This window comes from Callospermophilus lateralis, chromosome 3 (genome assembly GCF_048772815.1).
Source record: "Callospermophilus lateralis isolate mCalLat2 chromosome 3, mCalLat2.hap1, whole genome shotgun sequence".
In the NCBI taxonomy this organism is placed as follows: Eukaryota; Metazoa; Chordata; class Mammalia; order Rodentia; family Sciuridae; genus Callospermophilus; species Callospermophilus lateralis.
Window position 1 is genome coordinate 89,312,718 of NC_135307.1, and position 27,939 is coordinate 89,340,656.

The window sequence follows — 27,939 nt, forward strand, 5'->3', positions numbered from 1 at the left end:
AACTGCGCAGGCGCCGGCGCGCCACGGGCGGCCTGGGAGGGGCGGGGCCGGCGGCGGGGAGCGACCGTTGGGCGGCAGGGCGCGGCGGGTGGGTCTTGTTCAGGCCTGCGGTCAAGGAGTCGCTGTGGCCGGTGTGCCTGCCAACAGGCTGCACAGCCCAGGAGGGCCCCTACCCTGACTACGCCGGCCTGAGGGGGCGACTCGCCGGGACTCGAGCTAGGATGGGCTGCCGCGAGGCAGACGCTACTCTCGGGAGACCAAGGGCGCGGGAGAACGGCCGGCTGTAAAGGTGAACAATTCTAAAACAGCAACCAGCCCACGCCTTCTGCCATAAGCACATTTCCGAGAGTTAGGGTTTTTCCAGGTTTACCATCCAAAAAGTAGTTATGAAGTTTTAATCTAACTTCTCATTTTGACCTCGTTTTTCTCAAAGGCTGACTTTTCACCCATTGGCCAAGCTTTGCAATGTTCCCCATTAACTGATTATTTAGGAGAGAATTCTTCCTGAAAGATCAATAAATGGTCTCTAGGGATCTCTAGGGAACTGCTTTACACAGTGCTACTCCTTTACACAGTGCTACTGAAGATTAATATTTCAACTACTTTCCAGTTGAAATGCCCATAGACATATTCACGACTAGCTTCTGGGAGATCAAGGTGTGTGAGGGTGTATTTGTTTTTATGCGTTACGAGGTGTGGGTGGGGGGCAATGAACCCAGGGCTTTGCACTCAGCAGGCACCATGCAGTACCACTTAACTGCACTCCTTGCCCTTATTTTGAAAAATCTGATTCTGGGCATTTTTGATGATGCTCCTCAGTGAGAAATTTAAGAGAATCCAGGCTGAAAAATGTGGAAGGCAGTTAATATTCCACGTCCTACGGAGGAAACGTGAAGCCAGGACCCTGTGAATGCCTCCTGGGTTCCTTGGTTCAAAGGAAGATTACAACAGGAACCCAGATGGTGGCGGAAGCCTGAATCCCTCTAGTGGTACCAGAGGTGTTTCCTATGGAGGAAGAAAAAATACCTTCAGCCAGAGAGAATAATGCATTGAAAGGGAGCTTCTGACAGTTTTGTTTTGCACAGGAACCATCTCATATTTCTGAACCTGGTTTTCATCTGCAGAGACACCTAGTTTCTATTCTTTCAGCCCAGGGCTTCATTTTCCTAGGTCACTTCCGGTCACTGTTTTCTGGAGTACTGCATTTTCAGTAACACTTTTTGCTCCCAGTTAATCTTTTTTTTTTTTTTTTAAACATTTATTTATTTTTATGTGGTGCTGAGGATCGAACCCAGGACCTCACACATGCTAGGCAAGTGCTCTACCTCTGAGCCACAACCCCAGCCCCCAGTTAATCTTGTAATTGCTAATGCATTCAAAATTTTATTAAATTAGAAAAATATTTCCCACTTTTGAAATCAAAACCATCACACAAAGAGAACCAGAGTTTGCATGCGGAATGAATATTTTATTACTAGATTATAAAAATAAAATACAAAATAATTTTAAAACAGAACTTAAAACACTGTACAAAGCTTTAATATGATACAAATGATAAAATTAAATAAATTACATTTTTTATGTACAGATGGCCTATACAAAAGCACTCCATGTTTCTGCCAATACTCTGTCCTTGGTTGCCTGAGCAAAAATGCATAAAGGGAGCTGCTTGGAGGGGAATGGGACTATGCAGTACCTTTGGCGATATTTCTCATCTCTGATCCCATGAAGAGAAGAGAGGTACAGGAAAGTGGAATTATTTGTCATCTATTTTAACTCACTGGTCTTGTTTAACGAGAGAATTCTGGTTTGTGGTTAAATCTGATTTAATAGCTGCCAATAGCTCATAACTTTCAAGATGTATATCTAATTCAAAACTGGATGCCCCCTCCCCTTTCCTAAAAGCTGAGAACTTGTCAGTAAATGGCCAAATAAAATAGATGCTATTTTAGGAAGGAAATCAGAGGAGCTTTAAGAACTGCATCAGGGAAAAGTGAAGAAGGTTCAAGCCTGGGTCATCTGACCTATTCTCTTTCCTCAGTTCACCCAATTTCAAATCCCTAAGTGGCCCAGTGCTATATTCCTTTATCTGGCTCAAAGCATTTTACCTTAGCAAACTAATTTCACTATGTTGTGCATAGTTGAAAATTGTTTTGGAAAGTCTCAAAGCTTTCCCTTTTCTGGGAAACCCCCACAAATAAATCACAGCCAAGCTGTGGCTGCCTTGTTACCTCTTGTAGGTGAATGAAGAACACCCAGACAGAGTCCAGTGAAGTGCTATGAATTAATTTTTTAGAGATTTAAACTATATAAGAGGGAAAAAAGCATCATATGGGAAGGGTAGTCTATATAAAAACTTGATTTACTCAATGTTTTTAAATAGGTGAGTGAACATTTACATACAAAATATGAAACAACATTAAACTACTAAAAGGAGGTAAATTTCCTAACTGTTTTTAGTGTAAAAGTATGTCATCAGCAAATCTATAGTGCCAGGGGCTCAAAGTCGGCCTCACATATCCTGTTCTCAACCCAGAACCCTTGGCCCAAGGTCTGGAACACAGAGTTAGCATTACCAGTGTACACACTGTGCCCACACTGTTACTTCCAAGTAAAGAGGAGGCAGTAACCTGTTAAATTACACAGGGCAATGAAAGGAAGGGCTTCACCTCTGTTACATTCCTGCTAAGTATAAGGAAATATTCAAATTGATACTGAAAAATGTTACTTTGTTGATATTTAGTGTTTTGAGATTATATGGAACCTAAAGTGATCCTGATCTTTTCACATTAATTTTCTGACCTAAATTTGCTCAAGGAAAATAAATAAAACATTAAGCTTACATATTTTTAAAGTAGAAGTAGACAATCACAACCAAATGTCTTGATAAGCCATATCCAGCTGGAAATTTCTTAAAGATTAAGGTGTGCAGCATCCAGATTCTCCTCTAAGTGGATAGGAATCCTTGTCCAATGTCTTGGGAATTCCCCCTATATAACTCCTGTTATATAGCAATGCTGGCAACAAATTCTGAAGGCTCCAATGGCTCCGCAATTTCTCATGACTGCAAGAAATTGCCAAAATATAGAAAATATCCAATAATATGACACATCCACAAAGTACACACTCAAGGGTTTTTTGTTTTGTTTTTGGTGAGGGCAGAGAAGCAGGATGTCCTGACAACCACCTGGTTTGCCAGGCACTATACATCTCCCACATGGTCTGAGGACTGGAACGCCTTCTCTAAGAGTCTAAACCAGCATCAGTGGTTACTGAATTGGGGTATATACTGACATAGAGGGAAAACCATAGTAATTACATGCCCTAATCCTATAATACTTTGTGTCAAATCATAGTATATTAGAACCAAACTCAACAAAGTTAAATAGTGCAGTTGATGTCAACCATTCTATCTTCTTAATAACAGATGCTAAACCATCTCTCCCCATAAGCAAAGTCCAAAAACATGGGTGGTAAAATGCACAAAAACAGAAATGGGAAGATTTTAAGAGTGAATGCCAACAATTCCAAAACACATGAACATGACATGACAGAGGGATTCTCTAAGACATACCATGTTTTGATAAGATATAAAGGAATGAAAGAAATTCTTAAAATATGAAAAATTTTGATCTCCAAGACTAAATCTAGATTATCTACAAATAAATATATTTTCAAACAGCCAAAGTAAGATGCATTTTTTTCCAAAGCTGCTACAATTCTGAATTCTGGATCCAGTTTCTCCTTTCACCAATTCCTAATGTTAGGTTAGGAACATAAAACTGTCTGCTTTTGGGAAAAAGGCATCTGTTTTTAATTCAAAGCTACTGGGTACAGAAAAACTATGGTTTTAACTATCTGAGTTTGGGTTTGTAAAACATGCACCAAAGTACAACTTTTCCCTTGTAAAGCGGATGCAACTATAAAACATTAGCTTAGGAATCTGTAGTCTGGAAGGAGTCTCGGGTGTCTACCAAAGAACCTCAAGTTCCCATAGCAGCTAGGAATCAGACAAGAGATACTGCACATCTAGAACACTGAGTCAGTAAGCAGTGGCTTAGTATGCTAAAGCAAATAATATTGGGTCTCAATTACCATTTTGCTACTTATTTAGGACTTGATTAACTTGGCAACTATTATTAAAGACATCCACTCCAAAACATGCAACTTAAAAGAGCAGTAAATGTATCTGTGCCACTGTCAGCAAGGCCAACTTGTATAACAGAATTGAGAATGAGAGTGTCTGCCTGCTGAAGGCCTAATATTCAAAGTTGACTTATAATTTATGTCATAATGTTAAATTTGATATCCAGTTTTCCCTCTTTGTTCACTATCCATTAAAGTTAAATGTCTTTAAGCTGATAATATTACTAGGTGGATTTTAGTATTTTAACTAATTCATAGACCCTGGAGATCTGGCAGCATAACTGAGAAAGAATACTACCTGAAGGCATTGGGCTGGGCTATTCCTATCTTCTGTTCCACCCAAGTAATCCCAGAGACTAGACAAGGGAAGGCAAGGTCAAAAGTGTGGCCAGGTAACCAGCCGTTTTGTTGTGATAGGAGAAACCAGAAGGTACTTGATTTTCAAAAGATAATTCAAACTTCTGCCCAATAATACTTTTAATAGTTTGGTTTGACTTTTTAGTTAATGGCCACATTCATCTTAAGTACACTATCCAAACTAGTTTAAAATTACTTGGAATAAAATAAAATAACTTGAATGATCTGTAACTGTAATCTGAAATATGCCACCACTTAAAAACCCAAAAATAAAGGGGGGAAAAATATCCCAAAACTAAACAAAAACATTGTTCTTTGTATAATACTTTAAAATGAAATAAAAACAAAAATTCTTGTGCCAAAAGTGCTTGCTCAGGGCTGTCAACTTCTATTTTTAGCCTAAGATACATCTAACATCTAAAAGTACAAACAATGCTTTTAAAAACCATTAAGTAAATCTCTTTATATAACAATAGTATGTAAAAATGAACCAATTAGAACATAAGATTAGTCTATTTCTTTTGAAAGTATCAGAGCAGAAACATCTTTGGTTAACTCTTCTACATGCAAAGTTAAATATTCTTACCCAATAAGGCTGTTATCTCTGAAGCTTGATGAGTTTGTTAATGCCACTTAGAAAAAAAGAAGCAACCCAGTGTAAAGACTGGTAGAAAAATGGAAGGAACCAAGAAAAAAAGAAAACATCCTGTTATCAAGTTGCCATCACCATCATTTTTGACTGCCAGCATAGAAACGCCAACAATAACACAGACCCACACACCAGAGTTGTACCCTCATCAGCTTTTCCAATGGGTACTATTAGCACATTTCTGACTAGAGAGGTCAGTATTTAAATTTGTCTACTTTTAGCATAAGTTATAGCTAATTCAATAGAATAAAAGATAATTTCCTAATTATCCCCCATCCCATTCTCACTCCCACCCAAAAAAGTAATGTGAAAAAAAGAAAGCAGGATGGCAAGTATTTGGAAATGTTTTAAAAATCAAATTATAATCAGACCCATGATTATAATCCCAGTCTATCTACTCTAGTGATAAGGACAGAACTATGTGATTAACATAACAAATCTTTGAACAGTATTACAAGCATGTCCCAGTAATTTTTCCCCTATTAAAATCTTATTCAAAAACAATTAAATAAGCTATCTTGGCTTGTTAAAGATCACCAACCCTTGCATTACACACAGGGAAGGCAAGAAAAATCTAAGGTGTCATATGCCAAGAACATATTTTCAGAAAATGAAGTTAGACAAGGCCCAAGTGCACATGAGGCACACAATAGAAAAGAAATTTCACCATCTGTGATCTTGAAATTACAAATGGAGAATGAGAAAGAATGACTTTTTATAAGCATATGTCTATATATATTTATAAATATTTATATAATTTACCATGAAGACATGCAAGTAGTGTTATAGCAACTATTATACAATATAATACAGAAAGATCAGTCTTCCAATATTACAGCTGCTTTAGATAAACAGCAAATTGTCTTATCTACTGCATTCCTCTGTAGTGCTTGAAACTGGAGAGAAATTAAAGATTCCATACTATGCTACATTTCTTAAGGGAGATCTTATATGCCTCAATATAGTGTTTTGAGTTTGTATGTTAAAAAGCTCAACACAGATACAGAGAACAAGATAGGTTCAGTGCAGCTTCAGGGCAACTTTGATGCAGCATTAGAATGTGTTCACTTGGTGAGGAGATAACATTTCTTTTTTTGTTTCTTTCCCAATTCAACCTATTAGGTTTGGCAGTAAACACAAGGTCAAAGAGAAAACTCACAGATATTTGCTAGAAGGCAAATTTCAACAGCAAACAGAACAAATTACCTGACCTTAATGTCTTTTCAACATAAAACACCTACAGAGTATAAAAGAGCCCATTAAAAAGTCTAGTATACTTTAATTTTGCTTGATTCCTATTAGCAGAGGAGATTAGAACAAATATGATCCTCCTTAGTTTCATAAATTGAGATTACATGGGAATCAGGCCAAGAAGCCCATCTATTGAACTAAAAACACAGAAGCAGGAATAAAACAATGAAAGAAAAATACTTAGCCTAATCTTATTTCCCCAAATATTCATTCCTTATTAGCTAAATGTATAAAATATAAAATTTAAAGATTATAAGCCTCCATAATACACCCAATGTTTTTGTTTTTCTTTCTAAATGCATAAAGTCACATTCCAAAGCACTGTGCTTCTCTAATATCATCTTGGAGGTCGATGTTAGAAAGAGCTGGTACCTAGAAGACCTAAGGAAGCCTACTAACTTCACTCAGTTTTCCTTCCACAAGGAGAACACTTAACAGATTGTAAAGGGGTTCTTCCATCTTCAAAGATGTTACCTCACTCTCTTTCCCTCTATCCCTAAAAACTAAAGCTTGTAAAGTAAGTAGCTTTAGTCAGATTTTTGTTTCCTGTACCTAAGTTTCTCAGTTATTTTTCATAATAAAAATGTAATGGGTTAAAGAACTGTTGCTCCAAAGAAAAATATTATTAGCGCACTAAAAAAAAAAAAAAAAAAAAATGGGAACGGTGAAATTCTCAGCATGTGCTGTTAAATGCCTATTACAATGTATTGTTAAAAGAAGACAGATTGGATTCAGTAGGAAACACCGACTTAAAAAGATGTGAAATCCAGGAAGGGTGCTAGGAATGAAGCAAAGGGGTACATTCTCAATACACTAGATAAACACACAAGCCAAATATAAAGAGTACTGGCTCCCTGGCAATAAGCTTCATATATATATATATATATATATATATATATATATATATATACACACACACACACACACACACACACACACACACACACTCATATGTGAGCAATGATTTCAAGGTTCAGAAGATTTGAATGAAAATATCAAACATTTTTGCTATATAATCTTTTGAGGAGAGGTTATAAAAATTAGATGAAATTTCATCTAACTTCTACCCTCAACTCTTGTTTCAAAGTCAGCTAAAAGTTGTGAAAGCTCATTTAATGAGTTTCTGCCCCTTGGATTTTGCTGGATGCCCCTTCCTATGCAAAAGGCATTTTTCCCGATCTGCTTGCTACCTGCTTTAGGTAAATCCTTAATTTATGTCTTCTTATAAATAATTGATCATGTTACTTTCTTTTCCAAAAGATCAACACTGATTTTTTAAATAGACAGTACAGAGACACACATGCATCAGGTTTAGGAGGAAGATCTCACACCTTTCCCAGACAGGCAGCCCAGCTCCTATCTGCTGAGTTTACTGGCTGGCTTACTCTTCCCTGGGGGGGTTTTAGTGCTGGCTGTGTGGTGGTAGAGGCTGCCAGATCCTTTTGGGCCATTCTTGCTGGGTTTGCAATGTTCCTGCTGGCAGGACCTTCTGGAAGAGGATGATCCTGAGTGGCTGGGAGGTGACTTGCTTCTCCCCAGGTGTGGGGATGAACTCCTCTGGTCATGATGGGGCCTCCCAGCCCTAGATGGTGAGGAACTAGATGTGCGAGGCAAGGAGCTGCTTCGAGGAGAGGCACTGGGACTCCTTCGAGGGACAACTGGACTCTTGGGTGGTGTTTTTGGATTGTGAGGAGATCCTGGGGTCTTGCACTGAGTAGTGCTCCGGGGTTTCTGAGATCCATTTTGAAGAATTTGGGCCAGCCGGGAGAAGAGGTCTGAGTCTGAGTTACTACTCCCTAGAACTCTGTATCTTCGTAGCCTTAAAAGAACAAAGAAACATTTTCATTTTAATTCATTCCAAGTATACCTAAAAGTTACAATGTCCCAAATCATAATGTCTACCACGTGCGTCAAAATCAGAAAATACACTAACAGAACAAAAAGTTACTCTTTCACATACTAGAGATGTGACCCTTAGACCAATGCTTTTCTCTTCTGGCTTTTAGTAGGAATACTATTTCATAGTGTCACTGAGAAGTACTGGAAGAGACTACCTTTTAATTATATCCTTAGCATTGAAAATACCTTCCTAAGCATAATATAAAATAAAAAGTCATTTAAAAAATTAATTTCATAAATACTATACCATAACCCAAGTAAAAGGCAAACCACAGGCTTGGATAAAAATTTCTTCAATATATTTTGCAAAAATGTTAATTTTAAGAAAAATCACTCAATAAGGTGGTGTTTGATAGGAACATCACCACCAACAAAACAACTGTCTCATGAATGATCAAATACAAATTAAAACTTTTTTTCAAACTGACTCAATTTTTTTTTTTAAACACATGCATGTGTATATATTTGTGTGTATATGAACAGGTAGGTCATTAATTTTTTCCTTTATTATGGCAATTCCTGATTACAAATTTATATAAACTACCTAGAAAAGATGAGACAAAATGTTTTTAAATGCACATACAATGACAGAAACAATCAGTTACAATAAAATAACAAATAGTGAATAAGGCTCTTAATCTGATAAAATAAGTCCAAAAGTCATAATTGAATCAATGATATTCACAAAAATTTTTTAAAAAGATAGTGTCTTGCTATATTGTTCAGGCTGGTCTCAACCTCACGATCCTCCTGAATGAGTCTACTTATGTAAGGTATTTATATAGATCAAAACCATAGAGAAAATAGATTAGTGGTTGCCATGGACTAGAGGGAGAAGATAGTAAGGATTTATTGCTTAATGGTTTTAGTGTTTCACTTCACATGATGAAAAGAGTTGTGGAAGTAGATGGTAATGATAGTTGGACAATAAAATGTACTTAATACCACTAAATAGTAACTTAAGAATTCTTGATGATAAATTTTATATTGTGTATATTTTACTACAATAAAAAATTGGAAAAAAGAATTAACTTGTACTGTGCTATATAATAAGGCCTGTGAAAGGTAGGGAAGAAAGCAGATGCTCAAAAGCAAGCAAAAAAGAAATGCTACCATTGACGTTACAGTAAAGCAGATATAGAAATAATGTGACACAATTAACATACTCAAAGCAGACAGTATTACCTGGCTTCTACTCCAGGCCTTGTAGGTGGCTTTCCTGGTGGTGGTCGAGGCAAGAACTGGGATGAAGTTGAGCTATTGACTTGATCTGTGTTGACCCACGCAACTGGCCTTGGAATCTTACTCTTTCTTGCCTGGGAAATAATGGGTGACAGAAAGCTGTCTTCAGCTGACCTACTCAGGTGAGAATCTACTGCCAGTTTTGAAAATGGAGTGAAGACTTCCTCCTCAGAAAAGTGAACAGGAACAGCAGCTAGTTTCTCCTCTAACAGCTTATCAGAGGCACTTGAGAGGTCACCAAGGAAAGACTTGAATTGCCTTTTTTCCACCAGGAGTTTGACTAGGTCAGGCTGATAAGCTTTCTTCTGGAGGAGCTTTTCTTTTGCAGAAACTGGAGAGGAAGATTCAAAAGTTGAGTCTATCTCTTGTGCTAAAACAGGGATTCGACTATGTCTAGTTACAAAGGATGACCTAACCATATCCTTCCGAGTTGGGGGACCATGTTCATTTTCTGAAACACAATGAAATAGTTCTCCATTTCTAGGGGCAATTTTCTCTCTCTTACCCTCTTGGTGCAAAAAAGTAGAGAGGTCTCCCTGATGACCTGGCAAGTCTTCACTCTTAATGTCATCATTCTTAGATAGTATAATTTTTTGCATTGGTGCCACCTGGCCTATCTGTCCTTCAACATGTGGATCAATGACTCTTGAAGAAATTTCTGAAGTGCCAATTGCCAAAAGCTTCATTATCTCATGATTTTTGTCATGATTTGGCACCACACTAAAAGTTTGTGTCTTTGTCACATCAAGAGGTTCAGTAGTAGCAGAATGATCCCTTTCCACAGTTACCAAATCTCCTGGAAGAGATATGTCAATACATTGCTGCCCTTTACTTAACTTTTCATCTTCATTATCTGACCCTAGAAGAATGCTTTTCTCTTCAGTTTCCCCAGGGAGATTCTCAAATTCTCTTACAACCAGTCTATTATAGTCAGGAAGATCTTTTGGTCCCAGGTCTTGAGATTTGTCACTCTCCCTAATATCAGGTAACATGTCTTGACCAATGTGATCTATCTGAAGTCCCAAATCTGTTCTGCTTCCTCCACTAGGAAGTTCACCCTCTGTCACAACCAAGCCAGAGAAGTTCTCCCTTGGAGAATAAAGTTCTACAGAGGGCTCCATGGGCTGAAGATCTTTTTTCTCTGGCTGCTGACCATAGTGAAAACTTCCTGAAGTTGACTGTGTTGATGCCACAGAAGGTCTAGGAATTGTAATCTGGAGGTGGAAGAAAAAAAAATGAAATGTGATTATGTGAAACATCAATCAAGATACATGAATTGAGATTTATTTTCATTACAATTCTTAATACACCATTATATAATAATTTATCATATCTCTGATTATATATGTTATATTGACACCAAATTCACATCTTCATACATGTATTTGGTATAATAATGAGATTTAACACTTCAAGCAGATATTGATCAGGTCTGCCCAATTCATACAAAAAATGGGCAATTTTGAATAAAGATGATTGACATTCATACTCCCCTATTCTGTACAAAATAGTCTTCTTTAGGTTTATCCTGGCCCTCCCTTTCTTCCTCTTTCTTTTAAATATATATTTGTAGTTGGACACAATATAGTTGTAGTTGGACACAATATCTTTATTTTATGTGGTGCTGAGTATTGAACCTAGCGCCTCGCACATGCTAGGCAAGTGCTCTACTGCTGGGCCACAACTCCAGCTCCCATCCTGGACCTTTCTTAAGCCTGCTCTATGCCTGGAACACTTGATTTTTACAGATGACACCAACAGAGAATTGGAAGGTTGAAAGAAAGAGTACTAAGTGCTAACTCTCTGCTTCTTCCTGGGGGAGGTCTTGCAGTTTCAGTGGTGGCTACACTCTACCATCATAGCCACGGCTCCTGTCACATGACCCCTTTCTCACAGGGATGACTTTCACACAGGTTCTGCTTAACAAACCCCTTCTTCCCATTCAGGATTCTTCTTCTTTTTTAATATTTATTTTTTAGTTTTTGGGGGACACAACATCTTTGTTTGTATGTGGTGCTGAGGATCGAACCCGGGCCGCATGCATGCCAGGCGAGTACGCTACCTCTTGAGCCACATCCCCAGCCCCCATTCATTCAGGATTCATTAGAGCTGGCTCCCTCTACTGTTGGTCCTGTTGGGTCTCTTAACTACATCTATAGCAAGTTCCTTTATAAAACTTTCTCTCAATCCTTTTGAGTGTACCATTTATTTCCTGCCAGAATACAGATATGGGATGATAAGGAAAATTTATTGGGAAATGATTGTCATTTGAAAACTCCTAAATTTTCATGCATAGTTTTTTTCATCAATTCTATCAATTGATGTTAGAAATATTACATCTTCCTCTGAGTAAAGGCATACAAAGATATTTATTAATGTTGTATATCTAATTTGTAAAAATCAGGCCTATGATGAGTGAAATTCTACCATTCTTTTTTTTAAAAAAATATTTATTTTTTAGTTGTAGTTGGACCCAATACCTTTATCTTATTTATTTTTATGTGGTGCTGAGGATCAAACCCAGGGCCTTGCATGTGCAAGGCAAGCACTCTGCCACTGAGCTACAGCCCCAGCCCATCTACCCTTCTTCTTCTTTTGTTTTTTTTAATATTTATCTTTTAGTTTTAGGTGGACACAATATCTATATTTATGTGGTGCTGAAGATGGAACCCAATGCCTCATGCATGCTAGATGAGCACACTCCACCTCTTACATTCTTAACACTGAAATAATTTCAATTCTAGGTAAGATTCAATATCTGAGATGATACCTTTTTGTTGTTATTTTTGATGGCACTGGGCATTGAATCCCAGAGGTACTCTAACACTGAGCTACAGCCTCAGCACACCCCCAGCCTGTAATTTTTTTGAGATAGGGTTTTACTAAGTTGATCAGGTTGGGCTTGAACTTGTGATTTTCCTGTCTCAAACTCCAGAGATTATTGATGTAAACCATCATGCCCAACTAGAATGCCCTTTCTTAAGACACCTAAAGTTAGCTGGGGTTGTGGCTCAGTGGTGGCGTGATTGCCTAGCATGTGTGAGGCACTGGTTCAATCCTCAGCACCATGTAAAAATAAATAAGATAAAGGTATTGTATTCATCTACAACTATAAAATATTTTTTAAAAAAGATGGGAGTTGGGGGCACCTAAGTTTCCACACCTTCATTTTTTAAAAAAGTAAAAATAGGAGTTTGAAAATAACTATATACACTACTAAGGAAAAAAGTCTTCCTGAGAAATTAACTAAGCTCAAATCACTTAATGAAGCCCATGAAGTTCCATGAAGAGAAACCATCTAACATCATGAAGTACTCCCAAACGGAATTCAGGATCTTGAGGAGTTACAAGTTAATTCGAGACAAGATGCTTGGTTTCAGATCTGAACTCTGGCAATAAACCCAGACTTATACTGTCTTTGGGAAAAAGCATTACATTCTACTGGTGATGTTATGCTTTAGGAAGTCACCTTATACTTATGTCTTTCTTAATTATTTCAAAATATACTCATGCAAATGAAAATTTTCTAGTATATTTTTAAAATGATACTAAAATCTAAAACTCATGGTAATTTACTTTTTATAAGTTTCTTTTTGAGACCCCAAAGTGACTATGATAAGAAAAAAGGTATGAAATTATATTAAATGCCATGTAACAAGGGAGATGAATACCTACATTCTAAATAAATTAACAGTCACTTCATTATTATATGTAATTCCAAGTACCTCAGCTAAAATGAATCTAGCATTGTTTTCAAGAATAATATACTCCACTGGTCTTTTGAAACTGAAACTGAGTTAATTTCTTTATTTCTGAGATAAACTTTAAGTTTAGGATATAAACTCATGTGTTATGTGTGGTATGAAAAAAGGAATTACAATCTTGGATATATAAATACATATGAACCATCAGATAAGAGAATGTTTTCTGAAAAGATTCTAAGCAATTGTGATAAACTGTACATAAATCACTCTCATATATTTCCAAAAACTTTATAAATTTTATAAAAATATTCCTTCAGGGTGTGGTGGCATATGCCTATAATCCCAGTTACTTTGTAGCCTGCAGCAGGAAGATCTCAAGTTGGAAAACACCTCAGCAAGACCCTGTTTCAAAATTAAAAATAAAAAAGGGCTGAGGTGGAGCTGGAGTTGTAAACTCAGTTGAAGAGCATTTGCCTAGCATGTGTGAGGCACTGGGTTCAATTCTCAGCACTACATATAAATAAATAAAGGTCCATCAACAACTAAAAAGAAACAAAAAAAAAAAAAAAGGCTGAGGAATAGCTCAGTGATAAAGCACCCTGGGTTTAATCTACAGTACTGCAAAGAAAAAAAAAAATCCTAAAGTAATTTTTACAAATTACATATCATATCATATCATAGCTTCCTTATATTATAATTATATTCCTCTTTTCTTTTTGTACTTTATACCACTGAGCTGCATTCCTAGCCCTTTTTGTTTTTTTGAGACAGGGCCTCACTTGAGTGCTAAGGGGTTTGCTAAATTGTTGAGACTGGCCTCAAAGTTGTGATCCTCCTGCCTCAGTCCCCCAAGTCACTGGGATTGTGGGCATGTACCACTGCACTAGGGAGATTCCATACATATTCATAACTTGAGGAAAACCATAGTCAAGAAGGATAATGGATAGGACTTCAGGATTTTAACAACGTGCACAGCACAGCCTTTATATAAACATGCAGCCTACACTCTTAAATGAAGTCTGGGAAAGCGAACCTGCAAAAACATCATCTACAAGGTAAAAATAGAAAACCCAGGTTCAACAGTTGAATACAGAAAAGAGAAAGGTAATTCTAAGTGTAGCTGAAAATAACTTCCTTAACCGTAGAGAGTACAAAGACATAAAAGCAATTCCTGTACTTGTGATATGCTACTAATGGACTTAATAAATGATCTGTCAGTAATTAATGTCTTTAATTTCACAATTCACAAACATTTCATTAAGGCATCATTTCATTTTTTAAAAAATTTTCTTCCTTCTCCCATCTCCCGAGTACTAGGGATTGAAAAACCAAGGGTGCTCTGTTGCTGAGCTATATCCCTGGGTCCTTTTTTATTTTGAGATAGGATCTCACTAAGTTGCTGAGGTTGGCCTCAAACTTCTGATCCTCCTGCCTCAGCCTCCCCAGGTGCTGGGACTACAGGTGTGTGCCCCACACCCACCTCCATTTAAGGCAATATTTCAATCATTTTCTTCTTCTGTTCTCTTGTTGTTTCATATATACTTTTCTACAGATTTAGAAAATCACTTCAATGTTTCCATTTCTTTCATATTTTTGTAGATTTATTAATGCCTAGTACTAATGCCTATGTACTCATGGGTACATCAGTCTCATTATTTAGTAGTTCACATAGAGCAACCTAATTTTTCAGTTTCCTCATGCTGAGAACTAGCCACATAGCAAGAAAACAATTAACTGTAAACCTAAATACCATTTTCATTTTAACTTAGAAATTATCCTTTCCAAGACTGTAGTGCTATTATGATAACAACAGCTTTGGGAAACCCGACATTTTTAGCAAATAGCTTTTCTTAAGAATGAAAGGTATATGAGTACAAAATAGCTATATCTCACTTATGTTTGTAGACAATTTATTTGGAAGAGATATAGGTGGTTCCTAATATAGCCAAGAATTAACTGATAGAAATATTCCTTGCTTATTAAAAAATTAAATTTTAACTATTCAAATTTTATTGGGTCATTAAAATTCTGCTACAGACATCTTTTTTTAAAGACATCTTTATATACTACTTTATAATTGTTGAGAATTATGAGTATAAACATTTATCATTTTTATGGTACATAAACAAACTCTGATTTTATGTACCAAATTATATTTCTATTTTTTAAAAAAACAGTACATAGTTGATAACATGTGAGTAGAGAGGCCATATATGATGTCTCTCATTCTTTGATTCCTATTGCTTACTCTAAATGCATTTGGCTAGTTATTTATGATCAAGATATTGTTATATTGTTATTGTACCTAGATGGATGGACAGGGGAAGGGGAAAAGCAGGAAAGAACAGGGAAGGCAGAAATCTCTGCTGTAAAGGTGGGTAAAACTGGGCTGGGGTTGTGGCTCAGTTATACAGTATTTGCCTTGCACTGGGTTTGATCCTCAGCACCACATAAAAATAAACAAAATAAAGGTATTGTGTCCATCTACAAATAAAAATATTTTTAATAAGGTGGCTAAAACTGCCCATAGCATAATTTGGTCAACTTTATTTCCAATGAATCCCACTTTTATGTATAATTATAATGCAACAATTAAAATAAACACATTTACACATATATGTATATACGGGAGAGCAGTAGAGTAAAAGTAGTTGTCAGGGAGAGGGAGGAAGAAAGGGGAAGTACTGGGGACTAAAATGGAAGAAATAATGTTATATGAATGTATGAATATGTCACAATAAACCCCATTATTATGCATAATTACAATTCACTAATAAATTTTTTTTTTTAAGTTGGGTAAAATTTAAAAACCTAAAGCCTCAAGATCTAAGCAAACAAGAAAGAAAAACTGCTTTTTCCCTTCCCTTGTCTTTAAGGGGATTTGTAACTACAAACATTTTGTAGGTATACTAAAAATCATAAGTCACAACTCAGGTTAGGCTGGATTTCAGCTCCAGCTTGTTCCCTTGGCTAGTCCCCTTTATGCCATGAAGAACCTGCACAACTATACCAAGTAGTCCTTTGATCGTATCAAGAAAAAGTCCTGGGAAAGAGAGAAAGACCAACCACAGTAACTTCTGCTTGGAGAATTAGGAAGGCATTTTATTTCTCTATTTTGGAGCATAAAAGTTTCTTATTAGATAGTCAATTCTAGAACTTAACACAAACAAATATCACTGCCTATGCCCATTTGCCAAATTAAGGCTTCTACCACAGAATATGACTTGATCAACTGTCAGTTCTTTCTTAATAGCACCTGAATGGATAACAAATAACAACAGAACAAATCTCTTACCGCTGTAAGGGGTCCTTCTGCTTGTGCCTCCATTGGACTTGTGGGTGTTGCTGCAATAAACTGACTAGCAGCTCCAACCGGGAGTTCCAGTCTATCTGTGTATTGTTCTGAAACAGCAGTAGCAGGGCACTCTGCAGAAAACGCCAAGACCACACCTGAGGTTTCCTTCTTTAAATGATTGTTCTCTGCCCAAGGGCCCATTTGGAACTTTTCATCTTGAGGTGATTCCTCCAAGACCTGAAGCACTTCAGGCTCCTCATCAGAAGGGCTTCCAGTTGTTTTATGTCCTAAAGCCTCATTTGTTCTGAAATCCTGAAGGTCTTGTTCCTTGTCTACAATCACCCATTCTTTGGAATCGACCTCCTGCTTGCAAGAGCTCAAGTTAACAGCTATAAACCCATTGCTGCCACCACCATCTGCCTGCTCAGGACTGTTGGCAGAGGCAGGTTTGGAGGCATCTGGAAGATATTCTTCATCATAGTGCCAGACGTGGTCAGTACGGGATACAACAGGGACACAAGGCTTATGAGCAGGGAGAACAGATTCCTTTGAGTCTTTCTGCATTTTCTCCAAGCTTAAAGAAATGGAAAGAAGTTAATTATTCTAGAGAAACTTTTATTACAAAACTTATCTCTATACAGAGAACTATTCACACAAAGATGAGAGGAAAATATATGGATTATAGCATAAGGAAAGTTTCACAGGGTTGATAATGTTCTTCTCTACCTGCCATAATCTTGCTTTGGAAGATGGATTGATAATGTTCTTCTCTACCTGCCATAATCCTGCTTTGGAAGATGGAGTTCTTCTCTCAGCATGGCACACTTTTTAGTTTCTTCCTTTTATTAGACTTTACCAAACTAAGCTTTTATCCTTATTGCACTTTTGAATTTACTTTCCATTTCAGCCATAATTCAACTGTTTACAACACTGCCCCAACTCTTGTCCATCTTTTTGATCAAATCAAGATAAAAACACATGCTTACATCATACTAGCCACAAGATGGAATGACTGCCATGTGAGCAGTAACAGCACATAGATACTGTTGGACTGCAGCACAGGAGGACTGTTTAAAATGGAAACTGAACAAGGCCAACAGTAGAGAAACTGCCTTGGGTCACAGTATGCTAGTTATATCCATGGTCCTTCTAACCTAATATTTCATTGTTAATAGGAACCATAAAACATATACCATTGAAGGGGGGGGTGTGACTACTATTAAAGGTTTGTAAGTTTTAATACTAGTGAAGCCTCCATAATTCATAAGTATATCCCAAACTCTTCTTTTAAAAGTTTCATTTCTGCCTTTGTTATCAAAACTTGTTGTAGGGATAATATGTCTGCAACATATTATATTATTACAATATTTATGGATAGCTCTCTAAAGTTTAACCTTCGCTTCTCTTTAGGTAGATTGTGGGTGCTAGAAGGAAAGAATGGTAAATATATATTTTCTTACTACACCTTACACAGAGAAGGCATTAACTAAATCAAAATGCCTGTCCTCTGTATATAAATTACTTTTTTCCCTTCTTCATGTATTCATTCCTCTCAATCCTTTCAAATGTAATCTTTATCATACTCTCTCCAGCTCTATACTGCTCTTTGGAAGATCACCTTCCAAACTGGTCAATGCAAAAATATCCATTTGACCGTACCTAGTGTTATTATGTTAGCAGTTACCACAGCCAAGGGTTTTTCTACAGAATTTATAATGATATTGGAAGAAAATTCACATTAAGAATCAAGATGATCAACAGCTAAATTAAGGACCAACTTAGGTGCCCTTCAATAGATGAATGGATAAAGAAAATGTGCATATATACACAATGGAATATTACTCAGCCATAAAGAAGAATGAAATTATGGGTTTTTTCAGTAAGTGGATGGAACTGGAGACTATTATCACGCTAAGGGAAATAAGCCAATCCCAAAATACCAAAGGCTGAATGAATGTTTTCTATGATATTGTGGATGTTAATTCATAATAAGGAAGGGGGATGGTTAGGGAAGAATAGAAGTATTTTGGATTAGACAAAGGGGAACGAAGGGAAGGGAGGGGGAATGGGAATAGGAAAGATAGTAGAATGAATCAGACATAACTTTCCTATGTGCATATATGATTACACAACCAATGTAATTTGATATATCATGTACAACCAGAAGAATGAGAAGTTACACTCCATATATGTATAATATGTCAAAATACATTCTACTATCATGTATAACTAATAAGAATAAAAAAATAAGGATGATAACTAAAATATGAATGAAAATGAGAGATTAATGAAGTTGGTGTTACCAAAATGAAAGAATTTCTTATTTGAAAGACTTTAAATAATAAATAACAATAATGATGATGATGATGATACCTCAGATACTTTAAAAAGTAAGAAAAACTATTTTATACCAGGCCTCAAGAAACTTGTCAGTATCTGGCTTTGGTTCCAGTGTCAGACGTTTTTCCAGCTCAAAGCTGTGGATGGAACGTAATTTTCGCACCAATGGAACATCCCTATCTGGCTGAGTAATCTCTGAGCGGACTCGAATTGGTGAACCAAGACTTGGAGCATTGAGAATACCATTGGCTTGACCATGGCTGTTCTCCTCTTCAGTAGCAGCCTAGAAAAATAGAATGATGAAAATATTCCAGGTATTATAACATGAGAGAAATCACTGAAGCCTTTCAAAATAATAGTAATAAATGGTTAGAAAGAATGTTCTCTTTGAGACATAACTGGCCATATAGTTAGAAAAGCTCACTAAATATATGTCCCCCATCCCCTTACTCATTCCCCCTCTCAAAAACAACTACTGGGCTACGGATATAGTTCAGTTGGTAGAGTGCTTGCCTTGAACACACAAGGCCCTGGGTTCAATCCCCAGCACCATCAAAAAAAAAAAAAAAAAAAAAAAATCTATAAGACAACCTGGGGCTAGAACAAATAAGCAACTAGGGCAAAGCAGAAGAGGCCAAGCATGAATTAGCACAGAGGGACATATTGTCTAAAGCCAAATGCCTACAGCAGCACAATTACCAGGGAAATCAAGCCTCACACCAGGGATACTGTAAGTGAGGGACATCTGAGACATGTATTCTGATTAGAGACCATGAAAAAGTGCCCTACACTCTTGATAATCAGCAGCAGAAGCCAACCTTCTCTGAAGGAAGGTTCCCAAACCCAAATTTGGGACTGTAGGGTTCCCATCAATTATTTAATGAGCAGCAAATTAAAAATATGCCATTAAAAGTATATTAAATTAATTTAAATTAAGCAAATTAAAAGTAGTCAGAAAAAGTATGCCACCATGCCTAAGTCAGCAGAAACAGGCAACACAACATTTAAACTCACAAAGATGTTAGATATTAAACTTGTTTGTTTAGACACAATATATAGAATAGCCATGAACAAATGTTTGAACAAATAAAGGTAATTTCATAAAAATCAATAAAGAAATTAAATGATTATTTCACTCCCTCCCCACCACAAGAAAGAAAGAGTTGGAGTTACTAATTAGTGAACTGGAAAACACAAAAGAAATTATCAAGAATGAAGCACAGCATGATCAGGAAAAGAAAAATAAGAAAAAAATATATACAAGATACAAAAAATATGTTTAATTGGAGTCCTCAGAGAGAACCAATGAAGAGCTAGCAATATTTAGTAGAGGATAGTTGGCTGTATATTTCCCAGAATGGATATAAAATATGAGTCAAAAAATTCAAGAAACAATCTTGCTTGTTTTCCCAAGCAAGACAACACATGACTAGACACATTATAGTTAAAATGCAGATCATCACAAAGAGCTAAAAAGTAGCTGCAAAGGAAAAATATGGGTGGGGGAGTTGAGGGAGAATTGATTACCTATAGGGAAACAAACAAATAGAATGACAGCTGACTTTTATTTTAAATATCAACAACTAAAACAAGAGAAAAATTAACTATCAATCAAAAACATTGTATCCAGCCTATATAAACGAAAACAAATACTTTTCTTTTTTGGTAGTACTAGGGATTAAACCAGCCTCCCAAAATGCTGAGATTACAAAAATATACAACCACACCCAGTCTGGTTACTTTTTAAAATACTTTTACCTTTTCCATAAAATATCTATAATATGAGTTTTATGGGACAAATTAACCAAAATGCTGCAATTACAAATATTTAAAAAATAACAAAACTACATTCTGTCTACTTCTCATTCAAAATTGAGAATCATGATACTTTGGTGCGACAATAATAATGAGTACTTAGAAAGATATTACTTCCTATGCAAGAAACACACACCTTACAAATTCCAAGTTTTATCTTATTTTTGTTGGCATCCATCTCTTCCCAGACATCCTTTTCCTGGGGACGAGGGTGTCCCAAAGATCCAGGCAATTTATCTGCTGACACACCAACAGGAATGCCATTCTCCCCATCACTAAGCTGTTCATCTGGAAACACCTCATCCGTATTTTCTCGAAGCAAGTCTCCTGGGATGGGAGTGGCATTTGCAATTCTAAAAGCAAGGGGAGAAAAAAATCATAGAACTTTAAAAGACCAGAATAAAAAATTACTATGAGTCTATCTTTTATCTTATTTCTAGATTTAAATGATCAAGTCCATATACCATTAAGAAAGTTAGAAAAAAACTTGAAAATTCAGGTCATGTCAACTGTACAAAATAAATTTCTAAATTTTGAGAATTCAAAAATTTCAACCTGTTTTTAAATGCAAATTCTAATACACTAATTTATCAATCATTTTAAGTAACATTTGGACTATTTTCCAAGAAGTCTTCATCAATTATAATAAGATTTTCTATTCTTTACCCATTTTCTTAGAGAATTAAAACAACTGCAAATAGGGAAATATTAAGGGTAGTAAGGAAATAAATAGGGGTTAAACTTATGTTATTTTTTATAGAATGAAATGTGCACTGCTTTTTCATTTACAGACTTTGTAGTAAGCACCATTACAGGCAAGGTCCTACACAAAGATAAGGGAAAAAAATCTTTGTCCTATAGAAGAAACTGAAATTATGCAATTGTATACTTCAGTTTTGCATAGGAAAAATAGAAAATATTAATTGGTATTTTTCTATATATTCCTTTCAAAGTAATTCCGTGTCATCTGACCCTGAGACTCCTGGTCCACAAGAGGTTTTGTAGTTCTTAATTATTAGTCATTAAAAAAAAAAAAAAAGGCCTCTGCCAGCTCTACTGTTCTATAATTATAAATACTGATTTGGTTTTTTAAAAATATTGCTGACTGAACACAGTATTTAACACACAAAAGAAAGCTTTTCTTACAAGTGATCTAGAATATCTAAGTGTAGGAAAATATAGTGTTTAATAGATTATACTAACAGGTATAATCATCGTGAGCAGCAAAAGAAGCATCCTCTCGGAAAATCACTTTAAGGGTAACAGTTATATACTCTGTCTTGGTGACAAGTACTTCTTATACTCATGGGAAGACCAGTGATTTTTCAAGGACATGCTCCTTCTGACTTGATGACCTTCATTCCTACTCTTGTCTAACACATAGTCTGTGCTTACAGTCAACATATAACAGAAGCAGATTAAGGGGAAAAGACAAACCAAAAACAAAACAAAATAAAAACAAAAGGAGCTGGGTGTGATGATGCACACCTGTAATCCCAGTGGTTCAGGAAGCTGAGACAGGAGGATCTCGAGTTCAAAGCCAGCCTCTGTAATAGACGAGGTGCTAAGCAACTCAGTGAGACCTTGTCTCTAAATAAAATAAAAATAGGTCTGAGGATGTGTCTCAGTGGACTTCCCTGGGTTCAATCCAGGGTACTCCAAAAAAAGAAAAAAACAAAAGGAACTTCATTTAATACATGTAGAGGAAAAAGCATTCAAAGCAAACATCGAGAACATGGAAATATATCATAATCTGTTCCTAATATACTATGTGAATTAAATTACTTTCATAAGGGGAACATACTGCATGTTTTGGTCCCACTAAACGTAAGTCCAATATATAGTTAGATATAATTGTGCCTCATTCTTTCCAGGATGCCATATATTCTTTAGAAACATAATGAATGCCCCTTGGCTCATTTTGAAGAAAATCCACTGTAAATTTGGCTTCAATAAGTCACATACGCTCTAAGCTCCCATTTCAGAGTATGATCTACCAATATTTTCTAAGGTAAGTAATTCCAAAGGCAAATATTCCATGAGTCAAAGAGGAAATTGTTTAAAATTACATTGAACTCTGGCTTGGTATGTAGCTCACTGATCAAGTGCAAAAAAATTAAAAATTACCTCAAACTCAGTGAAAGTCAAACTACAATATATCAAAATATGTGGGGTATACCTAAAGCAGTCTGAAAGGGAAATTCATAGCACTAAATGCTCATATTATAAAAGATACAATATTTTAAATCAATCTAAATTCTACCTCAAGACACTAGAAGAAGAAGAGTAAAATGAACCTAAGACCAGAAGAAGGAACAAAATAGCTCCTATTGCATCAGAAAATTTTTGGTATGTTGTATTGTTATTCTCTTTCTGAAATATTTTTTTCATGTCTTTTTTCACTCTTGAGTTAAAGGCATATAAGTTTAAAATCCTTACATCTTCCCAGTGAATAGAGGTTTTGTTTTTCTGTTAATATTAAAGCCTATTTTTGTCAGCTATTAATACAGTTATGCCAAGCTTTGTGTATTACGTGTATTTGTATTTTTTCATTCTTAATCTTTTCCTGTCATTGTCTTGTATTTTAACATTTTTGTGGTGCTAGGGATTGAACCCATTGTCTTATTTTTTTATTTTTTTTAATTTTTTTTTTTAATATTTATTTTTTAGTTTTTGGCGGACACAACATCTTTGTTGGTATGTGGTGCTGAGGATTGAACCCGGGCCGCACGCATGCCAGTTGGGCGCTACCGCTTGAGCCACATCCCCGGCCCCCCATTGTCTTATATATGCTAGTCAAGGGCTTTACCCGTGAGCTACACCCCCCAGCCCTGTTGTGATAAAAGCAAGGTTAATTCAAGGAAACCCATAGGCTTTCCCCTATGTCTTAGCATTTGATCATTTGAAGAAATCTGGATAAAACTAAAGGAAATTTCTGTGACTACAATGCATCCAGAAAAGATACCACTAAACAGAACATTTAGGACATACCCAATTGCAGCAGGAGTCAGTCGGGTGTGCAACTGAGGGGTGGTAGAAGTGGTGGTGGTAGTTAGGGAGCCATCAGTTCCAGATTTCTCCCAGTCAAAAGGGTCACTCTCAATTACTCCAAAGGTCTTGATGCTATTTTCAAACACGGATGTAAGAAGCTAAGTCACAAAGAAAAACCGAGAGTAAGCCAACAGTAAACATACTCACTTTTTTCTATAAGAGAGAACACCTCACACTCCTAAAAAAGATTTCATAGTGTGATTTTCTTCAAAATTGATAATTCAAAAAGGGATATCTGAATAAGGACTATATGTGGATGAGGATATGGATTCAGTGTTGATTCTTCTCAATTGTGGTTAGTGGTTACAGTTATTTTTCATTTTACTTCTGATTAATTAGTTTCACTTTCTTTCAACCCAGACTAAGCCTCAACAAGCCAATACATGTCTGATCTTGTTCATCACTGCTAAATCCAGGGCCTAACATATTGACTTAACACATAAACGTTACTCTAAAAACATTCTGAGAATAAATTTCATTTGGAATAATATTTACTAGAAGATTCACATAACTTACCTTTCATTTAAGTCTCAAAAAGAAAAAATGTGGAAAAAGAAAGAAACATATTAAGAGGAACTGGAGGTGCTGTGGCTCAAGGGAAGAAAGTAAGGGAAACTGAGACCCAGAGTTTAGGAACTGAAGTGCCAGACATTATTAGAGTTCCCCTCTCCTGATGAAATCAAGATTCTCAAGGGTTCTCACAGACAACATGTTGTGTGAGCATGTGGACTACTACTATTAAAATCTCTGTATTGTGCTACAATAGAGAAAATCCTAAATAGTTTTTATGTCAGATGTCCTTTTATTATGGAAGTATTTATTTTCTTAAACTTATCACAGTATTGAATGTCTTAGAAAATGATACTGGGCCTCAAATCAGAAACAGTTTGTCACTATGATGGTGATAGAGGAGACCAGCAGCAGGAGGCAAAAAGATGGAGGGCACCAAACAAAACAAAGAGGAGGAAAACTTAAAGCACTGAGGCACCTAATGGAACCCAGCCAAAACAAATAGCTCTGCAGATACTTTTAAGAGGAAAAAAAATTACTAACCTAGCAAAATAATTTTCTAATTAAGGACCAGAGTAGCTCTAAATCCTAATCTCTATCATTGAGATAATAGAAACAGTACAATTCAAGGACTCAGGGGTTTTTTTGACAAAAATTTTATCTAACATATAATAAAACCAGAAAACTTCAACTCAGTTACTTGTTCAGATTTGAATCACTTTATAAAATTATTCATAAATTATAGTAGTGTGAACGTGTGTGTGTGTGTGTGTGTGTGTGTAAACTTGAATGATCCTCACATTTTTAAAATTATTTTTTAGTTGTGAATGGAACTTTATTTTATTTATTTATATGCGGTGCTGAGAATCGAACACAGAGTCTCACATAATGCTAGGCAAATGCTCTACCACTGAGCCACAACCCCCACCCATGATCCTCACATTTTTCTACTCTGATACTACTGGGGAATAAAACACTTTCCCATCAGAACCCTAGGGGCTGACTGTGGCAGTAATTTTCAAACTGGAATGGAGGCAGGGCAAAATCTGAAAAAAACTTCCAGATGAGGGCTGGGGTTGTGGCTCAGTGGTAGAGTGCTCACCTAGCATGCATGAAGCACTATACTGGGTTCAATCCTCAGTACCACATAAATATAAAATAAAGATATTGTATCCACCTAAAACTAAAAAATAAATATTTAAAAAGACCTCAAAAACTTCCAGATGACTCTGACACCTCCCTCTAGGAAGGCATGTCCCATATCTCTCAACTGATAATCACTGGAATCTAGGATCAAATCCAGGACTTCATAATTGCTATGACTACTATGCACATGCTCTACCACTGAGCTACACTTCTAGCCCTGTTTCTTTTATTTAAAAATATATGCTTGGAAAACACAAATTCATCTTATTTAGAGCCCAGGTTTCTCAAACTAGAGAAATATGTTCTCCTAGGAGATATAGTTATATGCCAGAGAGATTAAAGTCACCTGATAAATGTGGCACAGCTTCTTGGAGCATTTTATTCAGAGGTAGGTATTACACTTATTATAATATTTTATTTATTTTTATGTTTTTATTTTTTGTAGTGGAAATTTAACCCAGTGTACTTTACCATTGAGCTACATACCCAGCCCTTTTTATTTTGAGACAGGGTCTCACTAAGTTATTTTGGGCTTTGCTAAGTTGCTGAGGCTAGCCTTGAACTTGTGATCCTCCTGTTTCAGTCTTCCAAGTTGCTAGGTTACAAGTATGTGCCACTGTGCCTGGCTATAATATTTTATAATTGAAAGAAATTAGGAAAGCAAAATTTACATGAACCCTCAAGATAAATTAGGAGAATGCAAAGAAAGTTTGGATTTGTGACTGATACTTTAATATCACTCCCAGACCTCTTACATGCTCATATTTTGATGCAAAAGGAGTAATGGGTGAAACAGTATGAGAAACACTAGAGGCATACCATCATTAGGAGAACAAATCTCTGAATAGAAGTAGGAAGGGGGGGCATTGGCTAGAAGGGAAGCTGAGGAGCCTTGAGGAAGATATGGATGGGCAAAGATGCAATGTTATATTTTATTCAGTACCACTGTCGATATTTATGTCCATCTTCCTTCTACTTACACTTAAGAATATGAGGTAGTTCATTTTTCTTAAGCTAACTTACAATGGGAAATACAAAAAAATAACTTTTCTAAAGCAAATTATTCAATACATGGAAAAGATAACAAAAATCAAGTACTATGGGTAATGAGATTCCATAAATTTAATTTTCAACTTTTCTACAACTTCTAAACTTTTGTAAAGAGTATATATTATTTTTAGTGATTAGAAAAAATTTAAGTAACAAAAACGTATTATCTAGAAAAACATATACCTAACCAGGTATAGCCCACAAGGATGCTTGATGCTAGCTCCCACCATCTGGAATAATCTTATTCATTACAGCAGTCAGTCATCTGACATAGGTACAATGCCTTAGGGAAGCAGTCCTCTTATTCTTAGTACAAAATGCAAGCAATAGTTGTATTATATTTACCTCCATATGGAATCCCAGTTTGCCCTTTCAAAGAGAATAAAGATAAGGTCTAGCCTTTGCAAAAACAAGAATTATTTGTAATGTGATCATAAGAACTTCAATGAGAATCCTAATTCTCCAATTTTCAGTTAAAGAATGGTAAAATAAAGAATCAATAACAACGAAGCACAATGGCAATGCTGGCTTGGCTAATTCAAAGACATATTTACTGCAAAATAAACTGCCTCACTTCAGTGATAATTAGATGCACAACAGAGGGACAGAAAGGTACATTTTTTAACTTCTCTGCACCTCTGAAGTGCAACACTGGTAGAAAAAAATATTGCACTGTGCTCATCCTGTGGAGAAAAGAACCAACAAATAATGGAAACCTAATAAAGAGAATGAATTAAAGAGGCTGCAGAGCCTTGCTGTTTTCACTATTCCTTTCAAGATGCTAGAGCATCTCAGAAGTGACCCCCTGGTTGGCCATCTTCCCTTTGAGGCACTAAGTCAGCCCAGAGTAAACTGCCTGGCAATATACCACAGCTTCTCAATGCCTCTAAATGAGGCCAGTTTTCTTATTGCCTTAGAAGGGCAAAGCAGCATAAAGGACATAAAGAAATGTTCTATTTACACTGAAGGAATAGAGCACAAAAATGAAGAGAAACGAAATTATAAGCAAAAGTAGTATCACTAAAGTACCTGTAAAACCATTTATATGTACAATGATGTTTTACAATGTAAAAATCATTCTCATAGATATTTCATTAAAATCTTTTAAAAACACCATGAAATAGATATTTTCATCATTTCACAGACTATAAAACTTGAGAGTTAGAAAGGTCATACAAATGATGTGTTTGACACAGTATCAATTTAAACAGGTCTTTTAAGTGTGTGTTACTTCCACAATAGGGTGTTACAGGCAGCCAGCAGGCAAGGCAAAAACAGCTTATTGTTGAAATTATCCCTGAGAGCCCCTTAAAATGCCCATATAATACAGAAAACTACCATCATTCAATAGGTGAAAACAGCTAGTTTTTCTCCCCACACTGGCACAGACATCCATGTCTTTAGAGAACGTGAATGAAAGCTTTCTGCATTTAGTGGACATACTGTACACAAAAAAATACTGTTTTTTTTTTTTAAGGAATGGT

General features: G+C 36.1%; 1 protein-coding gene across 1 annotated transcript in view; it reads right to left on the minus strand.

Moving 5' to 3' along the window:
- Nucleotides 1–7,288: 7,288 nt before the first annotated feature.
- Nucleotides 7,289–27,939, minus strand: part of Ttbk2 (tau tubulin kinase 2) — a 144,138-nt gene continuing 123,487 nt past the window's right edge. The window contains exons 10-15 of the mRNA XM_076850664.2: nt 23,690–23,847; nt 20,835–21,051; nt 18,955–19,166; nt 16,544–17,117; nt 9,488–10,758; nt 7,289–8,222 (exon numbers count right to left, since the gene is read on the minus strand). Coding sequence (XP_076706779.2) covers nt 7,760–8,222; nt 9,488–10,758; nt 16,544–17,117; nt 18,955–19,166; nt 20,835–21,051; nt 23,690–23,847 — 2,895 coding nt within the window. The 3' untranslated portion in view covers nt 7,289–7,759. The remainder of the gene's footprint in view (nt 8,223–9,487; nt 10,759–16,543; nt 17,118–18,954; nt 19,167–20,834; nt 21,052–23,689; nt 23,848–27,939) is intronic.